Here is a 22,972-nt window from a genome sequence, read left to right as displayed (position 1 = left end):
CCTTATTTGGAGTAGCCAATTTTCTCGACTTTAATTACAGGAAAAGCATGCAAAATAAGTAATAGAATTATATTGCAAAGTAGGTTCACTCTATTAAAATGTTATATTAAAATATCAAATTGTTTACTGTCCCTTTAATTAATTACTTATTTGCACGTAGGGAAAAAAGCTCACCACCTTAATAATAGTTAAATATAAGAATAATGTTGAACTCTGCATATTTATATGCATGGATGTTATAACCTTAAGTGCCCACAAGATGGCATGCGTGCTTACTTAATTGGATTTTGGTCTCAATTTGAGGACATTGCAGATTTTGTGATGTGAGCATTTTGATGACTGTTTTGCAAATGTTGCTCAGTATCTGCAGCTAGAGAGATAGGAACAGTCTCATTTGAAGGAAGCATTTATTTTCAATTGTTTTTTATAATGTTTTTGTACGGTGCTGTTTTGCTGTATTTGAGCTTCCATTGCTGTGGGTGAGTACAATCACTTTTATTTAAGTATAATCACTTTTATTTAAGTATAATCACTTTTATTTAAGTATAATCACTTTTATTTAAGTATAAATGTATAAAAGTGTTTAATTTGTTTTTCTTGTACAACTTGTAAGTTAATCTGTAACAAATCTGGAATTAGGTATATTGTTACACTCTATAGGTAACGGAACATACACAGAGCTATAGACAATTTGCTATTTTAGTTTAGAAGCTAGTTTTTAAATAATTGGTGTTTCAACCTTTACGTTGTATTTTAATATGAATGTAGATTTTTTTATGACGTTGTAAATGATGTTGTCTACATAATTAAAGTTGCATTATGCTCTAAAATGTTACCCCTCTTTAAAGGGACAGTGTAATGTCAAATTTGCTTCCCTTTAACATGTTCACAATGATCCATTTTATCTGCAGTATTCAAAATTTTAAAAATTGCTAATTTAACTTTATTTTGTCATCTGAAATAGATGATTTTGTCTGTTAAAACTGCCACCTGTACAGAAAATATGTCTAATTTGTATTCTCCAAAAAAAATCTATGTAAACAAGAATCAACAGCAATTCAGTGGGACCCTCGGGGAGGGGGGGGGGATTGACAGAGAGCAAAATGTAAATTTTTAAGTTCTCTCTCTAAGTATCAGCATTTGTTTATAGAAAAATAGGTAAGATAAAGAAGCATGTGAGTACATATAATTAGATAAGAATGTCAGCACTTTCTGCACTTAAATTGACTGTGCTTTAATGGAAAATAAATAGCTATTTTATATAAAAAGATAAACAAGCAATTTCCTATAATATGAACAGGTCTACGTTCCAGCTTGAATTTGGATACCTTAAAGGAAAATAAACACCTTGTAATTTCAAGACATTTCTGTTGTCCTACTATAAAATAAATATCAGCCAACTGTTTTTTAGCTCCCAAACTCCACAAACCACTCCTCATGTGAAATAGCCAAACTGGCCTTCTGCAAAACATAGGGGTATCCGTGATCATTATGTTATTGGGTCATTGTATTGCAGTTATTTACCCTTAATGTGTTCTCCCAATTAATTTGTTCCCAGTGAGAGTATTCAATTGTTTACAAATAACTCTTTTACCTTTATGTTAACATCTGAAATAGCTGTTTTTGCCTGTGGTATCCCTACCTATACTGAAAGTTTGTCTACTTAAAGGGACACTCAAGTTAAAATTAAACTTTTATAATTCAGATAGAGCATGCTATTTTAAACAACTGTTCAATTCACTTCCATTACCAAAATGTGCACAGTCTTTTTATATTTACACTTTTTGAGTCACCAGCTCCTACTGAGCATGTGCAAGAATTCACAGACTATACGTATATGCATTTGTGATTGGCTGATGGCTGTCACATGTTACAGGAGGAGTGGAAATAAACATAACTTTGAAATTTGTCAGAAAAAAATCTACTACTCATTGAAGCTCAGACTAAGTGCTATTGCATTGTCTTTTTATCTTGCATTTGTTACATATGCAATTCTGATGTATTTACTGGTCTATTAAAGGGACATTTCAGACAAAATTGGAATGCACATGGGTTCTTTTCAGTTTCGAATCAAAGCATTTTTGCAATATACATGTATTAGCAAAAATGCTAGTAAAAGCTATAGCTGTTTCAAAGGTGTATTTAAATATGCTCCATGCACCATCATTTTAAACACAGCACTGATTCAGAAAGCCTATAGTGCTTTTACCATCTGGTAATGACTAAATTTGTTAATTTCTGACATGATGCAAGCCCCACTAGTGATCTGAGCAACTGCAGTATTTAAAATGCTGGTGCACTGAGAATATCTAGCTATGCATCACATGCACGTGCAGAAAAAAATGTTAACACTAAAACTTTTACTAGAAGCATTTTTGCCAATACATATATACTGCAAATACATTTCTATTCAAATATATAATTAATCTATGTGCCTTTAAATTGTGACTGTAAAGTCCCTTTAGGTACAGGCTTTAAAAAAGCTGTGTAAATATAGCCAGCAGAAGAAATTACACTCCCAGAGGTAGGTAGCCAGATGGTAGGTGAGATAAGTAATAAAATGTTAATTCCAAAGTGTTCTCTCTAAGGGCCAAATCATCAAAAGTCAGCAAGCAAAAATGTGAAAAAAACACATTTAGCCTCACAGGGACAGTCTTTGTGTACTTAGCAAAGAAAATGGGCTGTCCTGAGAGTGGTGAGATGTTTCCCACAGAAATGAGAGCTCTCTGCTATGTGAAATTTCGCAATCCAGGACGAAGTACACAGGAAGAAACCGGTGTTCTATCAGACTAGCAAACGGAAGTGATGTTTTGTCAGCTGTCTGACCGAAAATAATTACCGCACATGCACTCCTCTGTTTAATCGCATTCCAACCCCAGCACATCACAACTTACTATCTACCCATCAGATTTATTTACACTTTTAAAGCGCATGCACGCTCAGGGGTGTTCTTTGTATATGTAAGGCATGATGGGTAATGTAGTTTAATTTCAAAGAACTACGGTACCTTTAATATACAGTTATAACAAGTCACATTAAAATTATTTTTGATAAATTAATAAACTGGTTGAAAAATATCAGCATCTAATTATTTAAGGTTAAGTTTATTAATTTTTTAAAAGCAATTTTAATGTGACGATATAACTGTATATTAAAAGTACCATAATTCTTTGAAATTAAACTACATTACCCATCATGCCTTATACAAACTACACCTCTGTGTGCACGTGCTTTTTAAAAGTGTTCAATAATTTGATGGGTAGATAGTAATTTGTGACGTGCTGGGATTGGAATGTGATGATAAAGAGGAGCGCATGCACAGTGAGTATTTTCGGTCAGACAGCTGATGGAACGTCACTTCCGTTTGCTGATCTGATATGTTTGCCAATCTGATAGAACACTAGCGTATGTTTAAACTTTAACCCCTTAGTGACCATACCATTTTTTCAATTTTCTTACCATTTGGGACCAGGGCTATTTTTACATTTTTGTGGTGTTTGTGTTTAGCTGTAATTTTCCTCTTACTCATTTACTGTACCCACACATATTATATACCGTTTTTCTCGCCATTAAATGGACTTTATAAAGATACCATTATGTTCATCATCATCTTATAATTTACTATAATTTTTTTTATATAATATGTTTAAAACATTAAAAAAAACACTTTTACTAACTTTCACCCCCAAAATCTGTTACAAATCTACAACCAACAAAAAACACCCATGCTAAATAGTTTCTAAATTGTGTCCTGAGTTTAGAAATACCCAATGTTTACACGTTCTTTGCGTTTTTTGCAAGTTATAGGGCCATAAATACAAGTAGCACTTTGCTATTTCCAAACCATTTTTTTTTTTCAAAATTAGCGATAGTTACATTAGAACACTGATATCTGCCAGGAATCCCTGAATATCCCTTGACATGTATATAATTTTTTTTTTTCAGTAGACAACCCAAAGTATTGATCTTGGCCCATTTTGGTACATTTCATGCCATCATTTCACCGCCAAATGTGATCAAAAAACTTTTTCACAAACTTTTGGTTTCTCACTGAAATTATTTACAAACAGCTTATGCAATTATGGCACAAATGGTTGTAAATGCTTCTCTGGGATCCCCTTTGTTCAGAAATAGCAGACATTTATGGCTTTGGCATTGCTTTTTGGTAGTTAGAAGGCCACTAAATGCCGCTGTGCACCACACTTGTATTATGCCCAGCAGTGAAGGCGCTAATTAGGGAGCTTATAGGGTTAATTTTAGCTTTAGTGTAGTAGGCAACCCAAAGTATTGATCTAGGCCCATTTTTGGTATATTTTATGCCACCATTTCACCGTCAAATGCGATAAAATAAAAAAAATTGTTAACTTTTTCACAAACTTTAGGTTTCTCATTGAAATTATTTAGAAACAGCTTGTGCAATTATAGCACAAATGGTTGTAAATGTTTATATGGGGTCCCCTTTGTTCAGAAATAGCAGAGTTATATGGCTTTGGCATTGTTTTTTGGTAATTAGAAGGCCGCTAAATGCCACTGCGCACCACATGTGTATTATGCCCAGCAGAGAAGGGGTTAATTAGGTAGCTTGTAGCGTTAATTTTAGCTTTAGTGTAGAGATCAGCCTCCCACCTGACATTTCCCACAACCTGATCCCTCCTTGACCCCCCTCAAACAGCTCTCTTCACTCCACCATCTCATAATTTTCACTGCCATCTTAAGTACTGGCAGAAAATCTGCCAGTATTAAAATAAAAGACTTTTTTTTAAAAAAATATATAAAAAAACATTTTTTTTTTCTGCAGTGTTCAATCCTCCCTCAACATCTCTCTAACCCTCCCCACTCTATCTATTTGCCAGCATCTTGGGTACTAGCAGCTGTCTGCCAGTATCCAGTTTGCTAAAAAAAAAAAGTGTTTTTGTTATTTATTTTTTTGGCAAAAAAAGCCAATTTTCTGTAGTGTAGCTGCCCCCCCTCAATAGCCTCCCCCTCCCAGATCCAATTCTTTACATTTAATTACTCTCCCTCCATCCCATGCAATGCAATGTTATTTACTAGCGCTCACGCACACACAAGCGCGCACGCTCCCACCCACTACCCCTGCACGCTCCCAACCACTCACGCGCACTGGATGAAGAGGATCTGGAAGTGATCCAGCGATGGTCCGCCCACCACCCTCCCTGCTACGGCTCCCACCCACCAACGATCGGCACCATCTCTGGCCGATGCAGAGAGGGCTACAGAGTGGCTCTCTCTGAATTGGTGGGTAAAAAAAGGGTATTGCAATATCGAGGCATCACTGCAATACCTTGAAAGCGTCTGGAAGCGATCATGATTACTTCCAGCGCTTGAAAATCCAGAGGACGTGCCAGGCTGACACTTTTTTTAGGACATGCCTGGCACGTCCTTAGTCGTTAAGGGGTTAATATTACAGCTAATACAAATTAAATTAAACTATTTTCACACATAGCACAGTGTACCTTAAAGGATTACTTTCTGTTATAATTTTTAAGCTAAGCAACTAACATATTAAAGTTAATAAACATTAATTAAAGCCTACTGACCTATATTTTATCCAAAACAAAGTTTCATAACGTTATAAAAGTTATATCTTTTATTCGCCGATGATGTCACGTTATCCTGCCCACTATTTTCAGCACTGCATGTTCAAAATACTTAAACCAATAACTTTGTGTTTAAAGCGCCATTTTGAAACCTAGGTATTGTAAACGGATTGGTACAGAGCAAAGGATACCCACGGAGTGGGTTTGGAAAACAATTAAATTTGCAGACAAGATTTCTGATATACGGTAGAGATGTTAATGAAATGCTATTGATAAAAAGCGTATTTAGGGTAGTTAGTTAGTAACAGGCATAGAAAATATTTACTTACAGTGGCCCTTTAAATTAACTGTTATTTTTGTATACATAAGTTTTCCTTTCAGAGTAATAAGTGTTTTGAGTATTTTGTTAAAAGATTGCCAGCTTTTATGTTTTATGAAAAAACAGTGAGAACTGTAGGGCAGAAATGTTTAGATAATGATGCCGGGATTAGAGAGACAATTTCATTATCATACACAACCATGGAACGCCAATGTTCAGCCCATTTTACCATAAAACATTTACACTTTATATTTTGTACTTGAAAGTATGAGTTTCTAAGTGTTTTTGCACATCCATTTTACTTAAATTGAACATTACGCAGTGCATATTTAATATGATGTATTCCTGTGTAATTTACCAATTTTACATTTTTGATAAGATACGATTTTTAGTGAACATATTTGTTATGATTTTTTATACAACTTAACAATATTTTTTTCTGCTTATTTTTGTGTGAATGGTTCAATTATTCGTTTTGTATGATTATTAAAATTCCGATTTTCATTGTGCACTTCTGTAATGTCTGCATCTCCTTCTCATATGAAAATGCAGTATACGCCCTTAGCAAGACACCCTGTTTTCAGGGTAAAAAGCGCTTTACATGATTCCACCAGGCAAAAATAAGAACTGGCGATCATTCTTAAATAATCTTACCAGCCAAAAGACCTTTAGATCATCAAGCCCTTAGTATTGGGATTTGATATACAATACAAACAGAGATAAGATAAGGAAGCATTTGTGTGTACAGAAAGTAATAACATAAGCAGATCTGATTTTCATGCAACCTCAACCCTTTTTGATGAATGTGGTGTCAAAAAACAAAAATAACTATTTCATATACAAAATTAAACCTAAATATGCAATTTCTCATACATTCTCTGATGCTAGTATAAGGAGTCATTGGAAACACATTACGGGAAAAACTATTTGACAGTATACTGCCCCTTTAAGCCAATTAGGGACAGAAATGTAGCACAGCACAGGTATAGAACAGTTAACATTTCCAGCTCTGAGAATAAGAAAAGCCAACATTTCAGACCTAAATTACATTAAAGTGAAAGTCAACCATAGCGTTTTTGAAACGCTAGGGTTGACTGTTGAAACAAATAAAGGGCACTTTCATTCATGAAGTATAAGATACTTCATGCAGAAAGTGCCTTTATTTGTTTCAACCAATTACCGTTCTTAGCTGCTACCGCAGCCCACGGCAAAAAAATATTTTGATAAGAAGTGACGTTTTCACCTCTTAGCCAATAGCCGTGCGGTAAATCCGGCTCCCATGGGCGCCAAACCGGATTTACCGCACGGCTATTGGCTAAAAGGTGAAAACGTTACCTCTTAGCAAAATAGATTTTTGGCTGCGGGCTGCCGTAGCAGCTAAGAACGGTGATCGGTTTAAACGAATAAAGGCACTTTCTGCACAAAGTATCTTATACTTCATGAATGTAAGTGCCCTTTGTTTCAACAGTCAACCCTAGCGTTTCAAAAACGTTATGGTTGACTTTCACTTTAAATGAAGGCAAAATAAATAATGAAAGCATAATGCAAAGTTGTCTAACTACACATATTTAGACATGGTATATTAAAGGACCAGTAAATACAGTGGATTTTCATTATCAACAAATGCATGATAACAAGACAATACAATAGCACTAAAGGGACAAGAGAGCCACATTTTTTATTTCATGATTTAGAAAGAGCAGCAATTTTAAACAACTTTCAAATGTACAACTATCTAATCTGATTCATTCTCTTGATATCCTTTATCTAAATAGGCTCAGTAGCTGCTAATTGGTGGGTGCAAATAGATGTCTCGTGTTATCTTGTTATTGGCTCACCCATGTGCATTGCTATTTCTTCAACAAAGAATACCTAAAGAATGAAGCAAATTAGATAATAGAAATAAATTGGAATGTTGTTTAAAATGATATTCTCTATCTGAATCATTAAAGAATCATTTTGGGTTTCATGTCCCTTTAGTCTGAACTTCAAATGAGGAGTATTTTTTTTTCTGACAAATTGCAATGTTATATCTATTTCCACTCCTCCTGTACCATGTGACAGTCATCAGCCAATCACAAATGCATTTACACATATTCTGTGAATTCTTGCACATGCTCAGTAGGAGCTGGTGACTCAAAATATGCAAAAATAAAAAGACTGTGCACATTTTTTTAATGGAAGTAAATTGAAAAGTTTTTTTTTAATTTGCTGTTCTATCTGAATCATGAAAATTTAATTTTGACTTGTGTCCCCTTAAAGGGACATTCTGGACAAAATATAAACACACATGGATGAATGACATCTTTTAATAGAAAAATATTTGCAATATACATGTATAGGCAAACATGCTTCTAGTAAAAGTTACCACTGTTTTAGTGATAACATTTTTCTCTGCATGTGCATGTGAAGCATATTCTCAGAGCACAAGCATTTGAAATACTGCAGCTGCTCAGAATGCCAGTGGTGTTTGTAGTATATCAGCAATTAAGAAATTCAGTCATTACCAGATGGTACAAGCACTGGTGGCTCTTTGAGCAAGTTCTGTGTTTAAAATGCTGGTGCACGGTGCATACTTAAATATACTTTTGAAACAGCTATAGCTTTTATTAGAAGCATTTTCAAAACTGAAATGCATTCATGTGGATTCCAATTTTGTCTGGAATGCCCCTTTAAGATCTCAATAAAAAATACTAAACATTTTATATTAAAATTTTAAGGTGTTTGCTGACCCTTTAATTTGCTTCACCTTCTTCATATTTTTCTTTTATTTAAAATTTCCTTTTTTGTGATATTAAAGGGACAGTCTACTTGAAAATGTTTATTATTTACAAATATAAATAATCCCTTTGTTACCCATTCCCCAGTTTTGTAATTTACTTTTTAGCTCTGTGATTACCTTGTATCTAAGCCTCTGCAGGCTGCCTCCTTATCTCAGTTATTTTGACAGACTTGCATTTCAGCCAATCAGTACTGACTCATAAATAACTTCACGGAAGTGAGCACAATGTCATCTAAATGACACACATAGACTAGCACTGTCTAGCTGGAAAAGCTAATAAAATGCTCTGAAATAAGAGGTGGCCTTTAAGGGCTTAGTAATCAGACTATGAGCCACAAATACAAAGAAGAAGTAAATGTTATGATAAAAGTAAATTGGAAAGTTGTTTAACATTACTTGCCCTATCTGAATCCTGCAAGTTTCAGGTATCCTATTGTACTTTCTCTCATTTAGCTGTGAATCACCACTAGATGGCGCTAATCATAGCTTTGATAAGAAGAGATTGACAAGATCGGTGTCTGATACCCCTCAGCCCATTGATTGTGTGATGTCCCCATGGTCGTCTTGGAGCTCATGTGATCCCTGTCAGAAAAAAAGAGTAAGTACCACCTTGTATATAAGGTTGCCACATTTAGTCAGAAGCTAAAGTTGTTAGGACTGATTTTAAAGGTGTGTTTGTTTATAATTAGGCTCCAACACACATAGAAGTTTCAGCATGACATGACCTTTATGTCTATATTTATTCTTTATTATCTATACTGACCTGAACCTTATGTTAGCCTTGTCAGTAAAATACCATTTGGGTAGGAACTTGTATAGCATAATGTTTTAGTACATGAAGATAATGCTGTACTCTTATTGTGAAAGGACATGGGATTGCTACATTATTGTACATCTGCGAGTTGAATGACTTATACAGATATAGGAAACAAGTGCCTATTTGCAGTTTAGTGTTTTAAAATGTTTACTTTCGGGTGCTGCATTTTAAGATATTGGCAGAACACAATGATGTCACACGGCAGAAACTCATCCTCATTGTTTTGCTGTGGGGGACAAAGGCCCTATCACAGTCCTCCTAACACATAAGGGGACTTATTTGAAAGATGGCAGATTGGTCTTTCACATGTTCCTCTAAGATAAAGATGATCAATATAAAAAATGTAAGGTTAGAAGCCAGGGGTCCCCGTTTTTAACCTTTTAAAGGCAAGTGCTGCTTTTGAAACCAATAAACACATTGATCTTCTATAGATTTGCAAGGTGTCTGGTACCTGACATGACAGTACAGTTTCCCATCCAGCTAATCAGTAAAATATGGTAGCAAACAAAATGGACTCCAAAATGTCTATTTAATTATTTTGTCCTCCACAGTTCCTTTGTCTTCAATGACATTGCCCACAGTTCTGTTGTCTTCAATGACATTGCCCACAGTTCCGTTGTCTTCAATGACATTGCCCACAGTTCTGTTGTCTTCAATTACATTGACCACAGTTCTTTTGTCTTCAATGACATTGCCCACAGTTCTGTTGTCTTCAATGACATTGCCCACAGTTCCTTTGTCTTCAATGACATTGCCCACAGTTCCGTTGTCTTCAATGACATTGCCCACAGTTCTGTTGTCTTCAATGACATTGACCACAGTTCTGTTGTCTTCAATGACATTGCCCACAGTTCTGTTGTCTTCAATGACATTGCCCACAGTTCCTTTGTCTTCAATGACATTGCCCACAGTTCCGTTGTCTTCAATGACATTGCCCACAGTTCTGTTGTCTTCAATGACATTGACCACAGTTCTGTTGTCTTCAATGACATTGCCCACAGTTCTGTTGTCTTCAATGACATTGCCCACAGTTCCCTTCCTAACTGCACAGCTGCTGTGACCACCTTACTGCCATGTTGCGTGCTGCAGCCAGATCATGTGTACTACTGAGCGCCACTCAGGCTCACATCGAGTGGTGCACGCTCACTCACTCTCAGATCAGCAGGCACAGCAGCTATCCCAGTGAGCGTGCACCACCAGTATAAGTTATGGCTGCTGGGGGTGTACAGGGCCAGCTCTATAATGACAAACACTGGGATCACAGGACACAGGTGACATTTAACAGGGATGTCACATAGGGAGAGTATATTGTGGATATTTTTTTGTTTAAATGACTCTTCCTTAATCTGTTGAACTTTAAAGGGACGGTCTACACAAACATTGTTATTGTTTAAAAAGATAGATAACGCCTTTACTACCCATTCCCCAACTTTGCACAACCAACATTGTTAGATAAATATACTTTATAACATTTAAACCTCTAAATTTCTGCCTGTTTCTAAGGCACTACAGACAGCCTCTTAATCACATGCTTTTGTATTTTCTTTTTAAACAGGAGACTGATAGTTCATGTGGGACATATAGATAACATTGTGCTCACGCCAGGGAAGTTATTTAAGAGTTAGCACAACACAGTACTAAATGTAACTCAATAGATTTTAAACAGAGGGCTGTCAGAAGATGCTTAGTTACAAGGTAATCACAGAGGTAAAAAGTGTATTAATATAACTGTGTTGGTTGTGCAAAACTGGGGAATGTGTAATAAAGGGGTTCCCTATCTTTTTTAAAACAATAAACATTCTATTGTAGACTGTCCCTTTAATCTTTGTGACTGCTGACTATAGGTCTAAAAACTTTACAGGATAGAGAGTTTATAGGACATTAAACACAAATTGTAAACTACATGATTATGAACCTTCTCATATAAAAGTCATTAACATGTGACTATTTAAAGCCCATAGACTCCTCCTACTTAACCGATTACGCAAACCATCCCCTTCTCCAAGAAAATGTCTTATATATCCCACTGGGGAAACGTAACTGCATAAATAAATCATTAAATCAAGTAAAAAAATAATTTGGCATAATAATAAATTCTTGATTATATTAAATGAACCACCTCTCAAACAAATGAGTAATCTACAAAAAAAAGCTGTGAAATCATTTTTTTTCTTGGGCTCATAGTATGTGGCTTATGGAGACAAAATGATTCTCTTTCTTTTAACAAAAGCACCCTGTTATCTCCTCTATTGGGCAACATTGACTTGTTCAAGTATTTGAAACCTTAAAGGGACATGAAGCCCAAAATCTTTCTTTTGTGATTAATTTTAAACAATGTTACAATTTACTTATTTTATCTAATTATCTTTGTTCTTTTGGTATCCTTTGTTTAAAAACATAACTAGGTAGACTGAGGAGCTGGGAGCTAGCTGCTGATTGGTGGCTGCACCTACATTCCTCTTGTGATTTGCGTACTGATGTTGCTCCCAGTAGTGCATTGCTGTCCGTTCAAGAAAGAATACTAAGAGAATCAAGCAAAATTGATAATGGAACTAAATTGAAAAGTTGTTTATAAACGTATACTCTATCTGAATCGTGAAAGGAAAATGTGGGGTTTCATGTACCATTAAAGGCTATAATAATAAAAAAAATTGCATGCTCTAATTTGGTGCGGCACTACTGTGTGTTTAACAGTAGAAGTACTGCTCTGGATCTGCAGAGCACTGCTGGTCCAGAGCAGAAACTGCAGCTGATCCAATCAGCAGTGCTAGTTGCACATTTGAGTAGTGCAACTAATGCTGCTGAATGGATCAATGGCGGTTTCCACACAGGACCTGCAATGTTCTTAATTCCATTGCAGGGATTAAATGCACAGTAGTACAGGGTTGATAGTCTTAAAATCACGAATAAGCACAAGTAATTTTTTTTACTTTTATGGCCCTTTAAATTAAAAAGAACTCCGCTGTGCCCTTGTCCACTGTCAATATGATGTTACTTCTATAAAGATTAATGTATAATGTAATAATCTTGTCTCCTACTTGCTGGCTTCTGAGAGCTATTTTTAATCATCTGTCTTGCAATAAATATTCCCCATTTCCCCAAACTAGACTATTAACTATTTATAATGCCAGAGGATAAAACCGAAGCTGCCATTTTTGTTTTTATACAGTACAGGTTCACTCGTCTAGATCAGCCCTCACAATTCCAGGGTGAGCGCTGCCTTTCATCAGACAGAGAAGAGGAGACTTGTGTCCCAACCAGTTCTTGCAGAAACATCAAGCCGTGTGAAGGGTTCCGATGCACTGAAACAGGTGCCCTCTTTTTATTTATACTGTGTGATTAATGTTACTTTATCAAGCTCTCCTGGGGTGGAATTATAGCATCTTGGGATTAGGTAAACTGACAGGGGTCAGGGGTGTCAAACATACCTCCCTTTATTTGTGGCTGAGAATGAGGGACACAGAAGGTTGATAGGAGCCTGTTACTATTTTGTGGGTGGAGCTGTTTTGGGAGGGGAGGAATCATGGGTAGTAAGTGGGTAGTATTGTGGGTGTTTCTGGGTGGTCTGTGGGTGTTTCTGGGTAGGCTGTGGGTGTATCAGGGAAGTGTGTGGGTGTTAATGGGTGGTCTGTGGGTGTGCCAGGGCAGTTTGTGGGTGTTTCTGGTGGTCTGCGAGTGTGTCAGGGTAGTGTGTGGGTGTTTATGGGTCTTGTGTGGGTGTGTCAGGTAGTGTGTGGGTAATTCTGGTGATCTGTGGGTGTGTCAGGTAGCGTGTGGGTGTTTCTGGAGGTCTGTGGGTGTGTCAGGCAGTGTGTGGGTGTTTCTGGGGGTCTGTGGGTGTGTCAGGGTAGTGTGTGGGTGTTTCTGGTAGTCTGTGGGTGTCAGGGTAGTTTGTTGGTGTTTCTGGGTAGTCTGTGTGTGTGATAGGGTAGTGTGTGTTTTGAGTGGTCTGTGGGTGTGTCATGGTAGTGTGTGGGTGTTTATGGGTCTTATGTGGGTGTGTCAGGCAGTGTGTGGGTAATTCTGATGGTCTGTGGGTGTGTCAGGTAGTGTGTGGGTGTTTCTGTTAGTCTGATGGTGTGTCAGGTAGTGTGTGGGTGTTTCTGGGGGTCTGTGGGTGTGTCATGCAGCGTGTGGGTGTCTCTGGGTAGTCTGTGGGTGTGTCAGGGTAGTTTGTGGGTGTTCTGTGGGTGTGTCAGGGCAGAGTGTGGGTGTTTCTGGGTGTTCTGTGTGTATGTCAGGGTAGTTTGTGGGTGTTTCTGGGTGTTCCATGGGTGGGGCTAAGGGTAATTCTGTAAAGAGGCACATATGGCTGTCACAGAGGGGCAGAGCTCAGAATTAGGGAATGCCCCTCTCAAATAGTGACAGTTAGAAAATCTGGATTTGTCTTGGGACTTTACAGCAAAAATAAATATGGTTGGGAGTTCTTGTTGTGCAGATTGTGTGAGTATTGTGGTTTGGTGTGAGATTTGCATCAGGTCTCAACTTTCTTTTATTCTTGTTTGCACTTCATATGTTTTTGATGTTATTAAGGGGAGTTATATTTAGCTGAGTGCCCCCCCCCCCATGTGAAATCAACAGCAAAGTTAGAAGCTACAAAAATGAACTTGCTTAGAGGAAGAACTTGAAGCTATAGAGCAACAATGCACGGCTGGAATCTAGAGGAACCACCTAGCTGGTGAGCCATTGCCAAGATCCATATGTGGGTGTCTACCAATCACCAGTTAGCTCCCATAGTACATTGCTTCTGCTAAGCTTACCTAGGCGCACTTTTCAACAAAGGATTACAAGATAACAAAGTTAAATAGACATTAAAGTAATAACTAATCTTTAATAATTCAGATAAAGCATGCAATTTAAAAAAAAAAAATCTTTTGCTCTATTGGTATCGTTTGTTGAAAAGCATTTCTATGTATGCTCTGGAGTAGCAATGGACTACTAGGAGCTAGCTGGTGATTGGTGGCTGCGCATATATATGCCTCTTCTCATTGGCTAACCAGTAGTGTTCAGCTAGTCCCCAGTAGACTTGTACAGCCCAAAACATTTCGTCCAGAATTTTCGTAACAAATATTCAGGGAAATGTGTTACCTTGAATATTCGTTGGCTGCTCTATTTCTTTTTCATTTTGTTTAAAACAAAACAAACACTGAATTTTAGTTAAACATTTACGTTTGTTTTCGTTAAAACAAATGTAAGTGCTTAACCTGTAGCTTTATACTTAGCTTTTGCGTGCTGGAGAGCGCACTAACCCGATCCTCTTCTTGCCAGAGCCCCTACGACGAGCACGCTAAAGTCTCCGATAAAGCGCAGCCAGCCCTCTTGCAAGAAGAGGATCCGGTTAGCACAGCTATTCAGTTCACAAAAGGTATTAACCCCCCAAAATAATAAAGGAAGCTAATTAATACGGCCGAATTTCTTCAGAATATTTTCATTTTCTTTCATTTACATTGGTGCATTCTATCCGATACCAGTTTCATCAAAACAAAACAAATATGCACATTTCATCAGAATGTGCCTTTGTAAAGAAACTAATGAACATCTCTAATTCCCAGTAGAAAATAGTTTTTTAAAAGTGTATGCTCTATCTGAATCATTGGGGAAAAAAATGTCTTGTCCCTTTAATTTGGTAATAGAATAAGATGTAATAGGCTCTTACAATTGTAGGCAATATCTGAATCATGCAAAGTAATTTGAATTTCATGTCCTTTTAACAATGAACTAAATCCTATATTTTGTTTTTTTTTAATATGTGCTGCAATTTTGCCCTGGAGTAAATTGGATAAATACTTTTGAAAAAAAAAAACATTCAGTCCTGTTTTCAATACTTTATATTATTACAAATACCAGAGTAAAAAAGTTAACCATTCTAATGTTACATTTGATGTGTAAAATGTACAAAAAATATGAATCTTGAGAATCTGGTATCAAATATATTTATATTCCTGTGCATATGGACAATACAGTAAAATCTATGATATTAAAAAAAAAAGTATTTGCATGATAATGAGCAAATAATGTTACTGTTAATAGTAAGTCTATTTTTGTGTGCTTAAAGGGATATTAAGCACAATGAGATTTTTAATTATGGGGATGCCATGTTTGTACTTCAAGGGAACTATAGCCAAAAAATAAAGTTTTATGATTAAAAAAAAACATTCAATTTAAAAAAAACAACAACTTTACAATATACTTCCATTCTCAAAACAAACACATGCTTTTTGTATGTATACTTTCTGGGCATGTGCAGTAATTTCATTACACCAACTAAATTTAAAGAAAACTAAGAAATATTGACGGAATTTGCCATTCTTCATTAATTTTCTTTAAATTACCATTAGAGGTTAAAATACTTACCTCTAGTGTGCTAATCCAATCCTTCTTCTTAGAACCCTGGGCTGCGCTAAAAAGGAGGCTTAGCGTGGCAGATCCCAGGGCGTGCATTAAATGAGAAGTCTCTGACGACATCAGAACGAGGCTTCTGTTGAAGCCTATGGAAGCACGCTCTCGTGCGAAGTGGAGTGCTAATATCGCTTGCACGCAAGCAATATTTAGTGATCCACTTGTAGTCTAGCCCTAAATCAGCTGTTTCAAATGCCAAAATAAGGTTAAATAAGCTACTTGCAAACAGTTTAATACACTGCAGCAGGTAATATAGATAATTGGGATCAAATTAAAAGGGAGAAAATTTTGGGGTAAACTGTCCCTTTAAACTCCCAATATTTCTAGTGTTTGCTAGGCTAACTAACTGCTAAACTGCATTCAGATTACATTTTCCTTTCCCAAGTTATTTGCACTTGGAATTGGGTCAGGACCATATGTGATTAGTATTTAGATATGTTAGTATATGTTTATATAGGACGATGTAAATACGGTTTGTATCGCTTTGTTTTATAGGAAATGTATATAAAGATAGTTTATTATGTAGCTTGTTATTGGGAGCTGGTTTCTAACTGGTAACGTCAATATTTAACCAGGTGTTATTAGAGGGGCTAATAAATCTACAGGAAGCACAGGGGTCTTGGCAAATACACATATAGTAGTAGACATGTTGGCAAATATATTAAAGGGACACAAAACACTCTGAGACTTTAATACAAACTATTTAATTATACATAGTAAAAAAACTACTTTTCAATATACTTTCATTATCTATTTTGCTACCTTTCCCTGTAATTTAACTCCAAAACGTATTTGTTTTTAGGTTCTAATACATATTTGTTACTTATTAGCTTCAGCAAAGGTGAAAAGATATGTTATGGAAAAACAATAAATGTTTTGCTAATAAAATGACATTGGGCTACTCCATTACATCTTGATTGCCAGTATTAAAGGGACAATCGGGAAAATAAACTTTTATGAATCAAAAAGCAGCAGTTTTAAGACAATTTACAATTTACTTCCATTTTAAAATTTTGCTCAGACTTTTTATATTTACACTTTCTGGGGAACAAGATCCTACTGAGCATGTGCACAAGCGCACAGGGTATACGTATACTAGTCTGTAATTGGCTGATGTCTGTCACATGATACAGGGGGCCGGAAAATGGGAGAGAAAATAAATTTGACAGAAAAAAATCAACTATTTAAGTTCAGAGTAAGTGTTATTGCATTATATTTTTATTATGCATTTGTTAATTATGCAATTCTACTGCATTTAGTGGTCCTTAAAATAATACTCTTAAAAACAGGGGCACTTTAATTCATTAAAGTTTACAATGATGCTTATTTTTTTAAATATTGACCTTAGCGTTATGGTAAACAAACCGCCGATCCTCCGCCCGCAGCTCCTGCTTTCTTTAGCAGATCGATGAAGAATCTGGCTTCCTAAAATCATTGTGTGTCCCCTTTGGGTTTCAGCTCATGGGGCAATGCAATGATTGGAGGAAGCCGGATTCATCATTGATCTGCTAATGAAAGCAGCGGATGCGGGCAGAGAACCGGTGTTATGTTTACCATAACAAAAAGATAAGTATTTTAAAAATAAAGGATCATTGTAAACTTTAATGAATTAAAGTGCCCCTGTTTTTAAGAGTATTATTTGATACTCGTTAGCGTTTACAATCACTTTAATAAAGCAAGTGGGGGTGCCAGTCAACTGCAGTAAATAATATATATTTCCCTTATACAACATTTAGTTATATACAGTAAAATTATGATAGTTTTTTGACCCAATTTTCCTATAATACTGAAGCTTTTTTCTCTGCCTCATGAAAGATCCTGTATGGCCAATATATTTGACCCTGCAATATTCTAGACAGTAATGACATGTTCATTGCAGCAGCTCATTTGTGTCTCTCCCTGATTGCCCAGTAAAGAATACTGTAGATAATTAAGGAATTAAGTTTAGGTGCCCCTAACACTCCCAGATCAGAGAACCACACTCCCATATTTAATTGACTCCACCCACAGATCAAGCAACCAAACCTACAGACTGCACTGAGTCCACAATTAATAACCCAATCAGACCCTCTCTTTCCCAGTGCACCCTCAAATCAACCAAGAATACCTTAGATTACCCTGACTCCACCCCCTGACCAACCAACTACACCTCAGACTCCCCTGACTGCACCACACAACGTCTGACCCATAGCCATACAAACTCTTTTCTCAAAATTAACAGTATAGGATGCGCTTCCCAGTTACTATTTAAAATGTAAAATATTGTATTTATAAAACACACACAAACACTTGTGAGAATATAAAAATATAAAATGGAAATACGAAAATAAAAACTGTAAAGATAATACAACAAAAAATCACTATATTGTGAATTAGAATTACATGATCTGTAAAGTATGAAGCAGATCACAGAACAGTCACACCTGAATCTGAGTGATTTTCTGGGTAAGACGTCAAGGGCCCCATTACATATGCAGTGTCGCCGGCTTTTGAGGGTTTTTCTGTGCGGTTTTGGTATGCAATATACAGCGCAGCATATAAATGCGGCACATATATTTCACCCGTCGCCCGCAATTTTTACTCCCATAAGCTAGCATGGGACCGTGTCACAAATCGGTATCCAATATTCAGCACAAGGACTTATGTGGCAAAAATGGAGAAATCTTACTCCGTTTTCACCTCGCCATACTAAGGCAGCCGCAGCAGGCCTTGCGCAGAGTATGGGAGCACCGTAACTCCCGAAACTCCCTGAAAAAATAAACTAACACAAAACGCATGCGCAATATCTATCTTCCTATCAACTGCCAACCCACACCGCAATAACTAATAAAATATATTAACCCCTATATCCGCCATCAAACCCACACCGCAACTACAAATAAAGTATTAACCCCTATATCCGCCAACCCCAACATCGCAAACTACCTTATAAAACTATTAAACCCTAATCCGCCATTAATCCAAAACGCAAGCTACCTATTAAAGTATTAACCCCTAAACCTGCCAAAGCCCACAACGCAATAAACCTTTCAAAGTATTAACCCCTAAACCACCAAAGCCCACAACGCAAATAAATAATTAAATTGCTAAGCCCCCTAACCTAACACCTAAATGAACCCAAATTACCTAAATTACAAAATACTAAAGATACTATTAAAATAAAAAACCTAACACTACTTTTAAAAAAAAGAAAGAAAAAAAAAAGTATTAATTAAAGGGACAGTCTACTCAAAATGAAAATTCTGGGGTAGACTGTCCCTTTAAGCTACAAATACAGAAAATAAAAAACAAAATGATCAAATTTTAAAAAATTATACCTAATCCCTATGAAAATAAAAAGCCCCCCAAAATAAAAACACCCCCTAATCTAAGAATAAAACTACCAGTAGCCCTTAAAAGAAGGGCTTTTTGCAGGGCATTGCCCCGAGATAAACAGCTCTTTTACATTAAAAATACACAAATTCCCCCCTAACAGTACCCCCCCCACTCACCAAACCCCCCAAAATAAAAGAACCTAACGCTAAGAAACCTAAACTACCCATTTACCTCTTTTACAAAGTGCCCACTCTAATCTAAATAAAAAAAATAAAAAAACCTAAGTCTAACCCCCAGGTTGATACTCATCATTCCTAAAGTCCGACGGAGAAGGTCCTGTCCCATGCAGTGAAGTCTTCTTCCAAGCGACAAACTCTTCTTTCATCTTCTAGGAAAAATCCGGCGTGGAGCAGAGGGCGGAGCTGAAGACCGATGACCTCATAGCTGAAGACCGGCGACCCTTGAACTAAAGACTGGCGACCCTGGAACTGAAAACCGGCGACCGCGGAACCATGGAGCGTGGAGGATCTTCTTCGTACGATCCCCACCGTACACTGGATAGTGAATTCAAGGGACACAATTAAAAATGATATCTCTTGAATTCCTATTGGCTGACTTGATTCTTCAAATTCAAATCAGCCAATAGGATGAGAGCTACTCAAATCCTATTGGCTGTTCAAATCAGACAATAGGATGAGAGCTACTGAAATTCTATTGGCTGATTTGAGTAGCCAATAGAATTTCAGTAGCTCTCATCCTATTGGCTGATTTGAACAGCCAATAGGATTTGAGTAGCTCTCATCCTATTGGCTGATTTGAATTTGAAGAATCAAATCAGCCAATAGGAATTCAAGGTACTTCCATTTGAATTCACTATCCAGTGTACAGGGGCGATCGTACAGGGTCACCGGTCTTCAGTTCCAGGATCGCCGGTCATCAGTTCCAGGGTCACCGTCTTAGGTCTTTTTTTTTTTTTTTTTTATTGTTTTTTTTTATTTAGATTAGGGTGGGCACTTTGTAAAATAGCTAAATGCCCTTTTAAAGGCAATGCCCAAACAAATGCCCCTTTTCAGGGCAATGGGTAGTTTAGGTTTTTTAGTGTTAGGTTCTTTTATTTTGGGAGATTTGGTGGGTGGGGGATTTACTGTTAGGGGGGACTTTGTGTATTTTTAATGTAAAAGAGCTGTTTATCTTGGGGCAATGCCATGCAAAAGCCCTTTTAATGGCTACTGGTAGTTTATTCTTAGATTAGAGGTGTTTTTATTTTGGGGGGGCTTTTTTATTTTCATAGGAATTAGGTATAATTTTATAAAATTTTATAATTTTGTTTTTTATTTTCTGAAATCTTAGATTTTTTTTTATTTTCTGTAATTGTAGCTTAAATGGACAATCTACACCAGAATTTTAATTTTGAATAGGCTGTCCCTTTAATTAATACTTAAATTGTTTTTGTTTTTTAAAGTAGTGTTAGGTTTTTTTTATTTTAATACTAACTTTAGTATTTTGTAATTTAGGTAGTTTGGGTTCATTTAGGGGGTGTTAGGTTAGGGGGTGTTAGGCTAGGTTTCTAAGTAATTTAATTACTTATTTGCATTGTGGGCTTTGGCGGCTTAGGGGTTAATACTTTAATAGGTAGTTTGCGTTGTGGGTTAATGGTGTATTAGGGGTTAATAGTCTTATTAGGTAGTTTACAATGTTGGGGTTGGCGGATTTAGGGGTTAATACTTTAATAGGTTTATTGCGGTATGGGTTTGATGGCGGATATAGGGGTTCAAGAAGTCTGTTCGTAAACAGAAGAAATGCGTTGAGGATTTATGTTCACACAGGTCCTATCGACCTCACCCGACACCAGCTGTACATAACTCTGAGACACCTGCTCTCCTATAAGCCAATAAGTGTCATTGCACACTGCAAGCACAGGTTGAATAAGAAGCGGACTGAGACTGTACCTGAAATTACTGGATGTCGAGGACACTGTGGTTATATATTTCTTGTGCCTATTTTAACCTACTTTCTTATACGTTTATTTTTTATTGCGCTTTATTGCTTACCATTAAAACGTTTACTCTTAGAGTGGTCCTGCACCCTTCTCTTCTTTTTTGTCTTGTAAATTCTTTTCTCAGCCTTCTAGTTTTGACATCTTAGCTGTCAAAGCTGTGAGGCCTAGGGTAGTGATAGTTTGTTTGCAGAAGTCCCAACCATCCCACAGGATGGTTCCAGTTTGGAAGCTGTCTCTCTATGTCCCTCCTTCCCCTGTTTATTTCAAGATTTCACTCTGAGGAACCCTAGACCACTTACATTTTGCCCAGAACGGCCCAAAACCTAGACATATGGTTTCCAGGTGTGTAGTATTAAACTAGATAGTCCAGTATTTTAGCAGACTTCCCTGTATAATAATGGACTAATTAAAATGTCCAATTAAAAAAAAAAAAAATCTTTTTGTCAAATGTAAAAGGCCTCTCCTATGCTTCACTGCATTACAAATATGGAGTAGAAAAAAATTAGAGAGCAGTTAAAGGGGTCAAATCTCTACTGTTTACATGTGTTACTGACAACAAAAATAGTTCCAATTATTGATTTGTATCTTACTGGCAGCCAATGTGTATAATTACTGCTTAGTTATGTAAAATATTCATTGTAGGATCAAGAGTGGTGTCTAAGCTAGAGCTTGGTTAGGATGGCATTGTGTGACCCCACAGACTATTGTACCCTGTTACCTACACATTGTCCAGTATTTTTATGGGGGGCAGCAGGCAGCTCTATCTAGATATACCAGTCCTGCCCTGAACTACATTGTCCACTCCGCTAACCTGTGTGGCCTCACCCTCACCCATGAACTTCTCTCCTCAGCTTTAAAAAAAAGACATTTTTTGGATGTGTGTGAATGCTCTTAGAACTTACTATATCTGAAATAGTTTACCTAAGTTTAATACAAGAAGGTATAGTTGAAAAGGGACAGATATTCTTAACATTCAAATGAAAGAGCAGCAATTGTACAATATTTATTTACTTATTTATTTTGCTTAAAAGTTGTGAGGTAAAAACTAGAACTAATAGTGCAGTATCAGATATGTGCTCATTGCTGCAGCTCTTTAGCTATTAGGTGCCAATACTCATTGACCAAATATGCTTTATCAGGAAGTAGTTATTGCCAGTAATCATTAGCAGTACAAAATGCTGTATACAATGTGCGTTAAATGGTTCCTTAGAGTAGAAGAACAGGGATTCACTATACTATAGATAGTGCATAAGGAACTATACATAATTAAATTGATAATAGGATACACAAGAAAACATTACAACGCTGCCTTCTAGTCACATCAATAACCTTTACATGATATAAAGGTACTAGCTAGGGATGGGCGAATGTTTCTAAAAATTCGAAATTTAAAACAAATTTTGATACATTCGTTCGTTCGAATTTCGAATGTTTATATAACATTCTAACATTCTATTTTCGAATTTTCGTTTTCGAATTTTTCAATAAAATTCGAAAATATTCGTTCAAATAATAGAATGTTTAGCTATGTATTCATTCAATTTCGAAATGTAATATTCGAATTCGAATGTGACATTCAAATTTGAAATAGTATTTCTAGTCTACAACTATGGTTAATAAATGTAACATTCGAATGCTACATTCGAATTTGAATGTCACATTCGAATTTGAAATAGTATTTCTAGTCTAATACTGTGTTTTAAATGTGATATTCGATTCAAATGTGATATTCGATTCAAATGTGACATTCGAATTCGAAATAGTATTTCTAGTCTAATACTGT

At 36.4% G+C, this 22,972-nt stretch overlaps 1 protein-coding gene across 1 annotated transcript in view; it reads left to right on the top strand.

Annotated features, from left to right (window-relative positions):
- The first annotated feature begins 334 nt into the window (after window positions 1-334).
- The window catches only part of C8B (complement C8 beta chain), a 66,458-nt gene continuing 43,820 nt past the window's right edge, over window positions 335-22,972 (top strand). Inside the window, exons 1-3 of the mRNA XM_053693623.1 lie at window positions 335-479; window positions 9,113-9,257; window positions 12,646-12,787. Coding sequence (XP_053549598.1) covers window positions 430-479; window positions 9,113-9,257; window positions 12,646-12,787 — 337 coding nt within the window. The 5' untranslated portion in view covers window positions 335-429. The remainder of the gene's footprint in view (window positions 480-9,112; window positions 9,258-12,645; window positions 12,788-22,972) is intronic.

Source organism: Bombina bombina, chromosome 10 (genome assembly GCF_027579735.1).
Source record: "Bombina bombina isolate aBomBom1 chromosome 10, aBomBom1.pri, whole genome shotgun sequence".
Classification (NCBI taxonomy): domain Eukaryota; kingdom Metazoa; phylum Chordata; class Amphibia; order Anura; family Bombinatoridae; genus Bombina; species Bombina bombina.
Note: the sequence above shows the minus strand (reverse complement) of the source record. Positions and strands in the feature narration are given on the sequence as shown.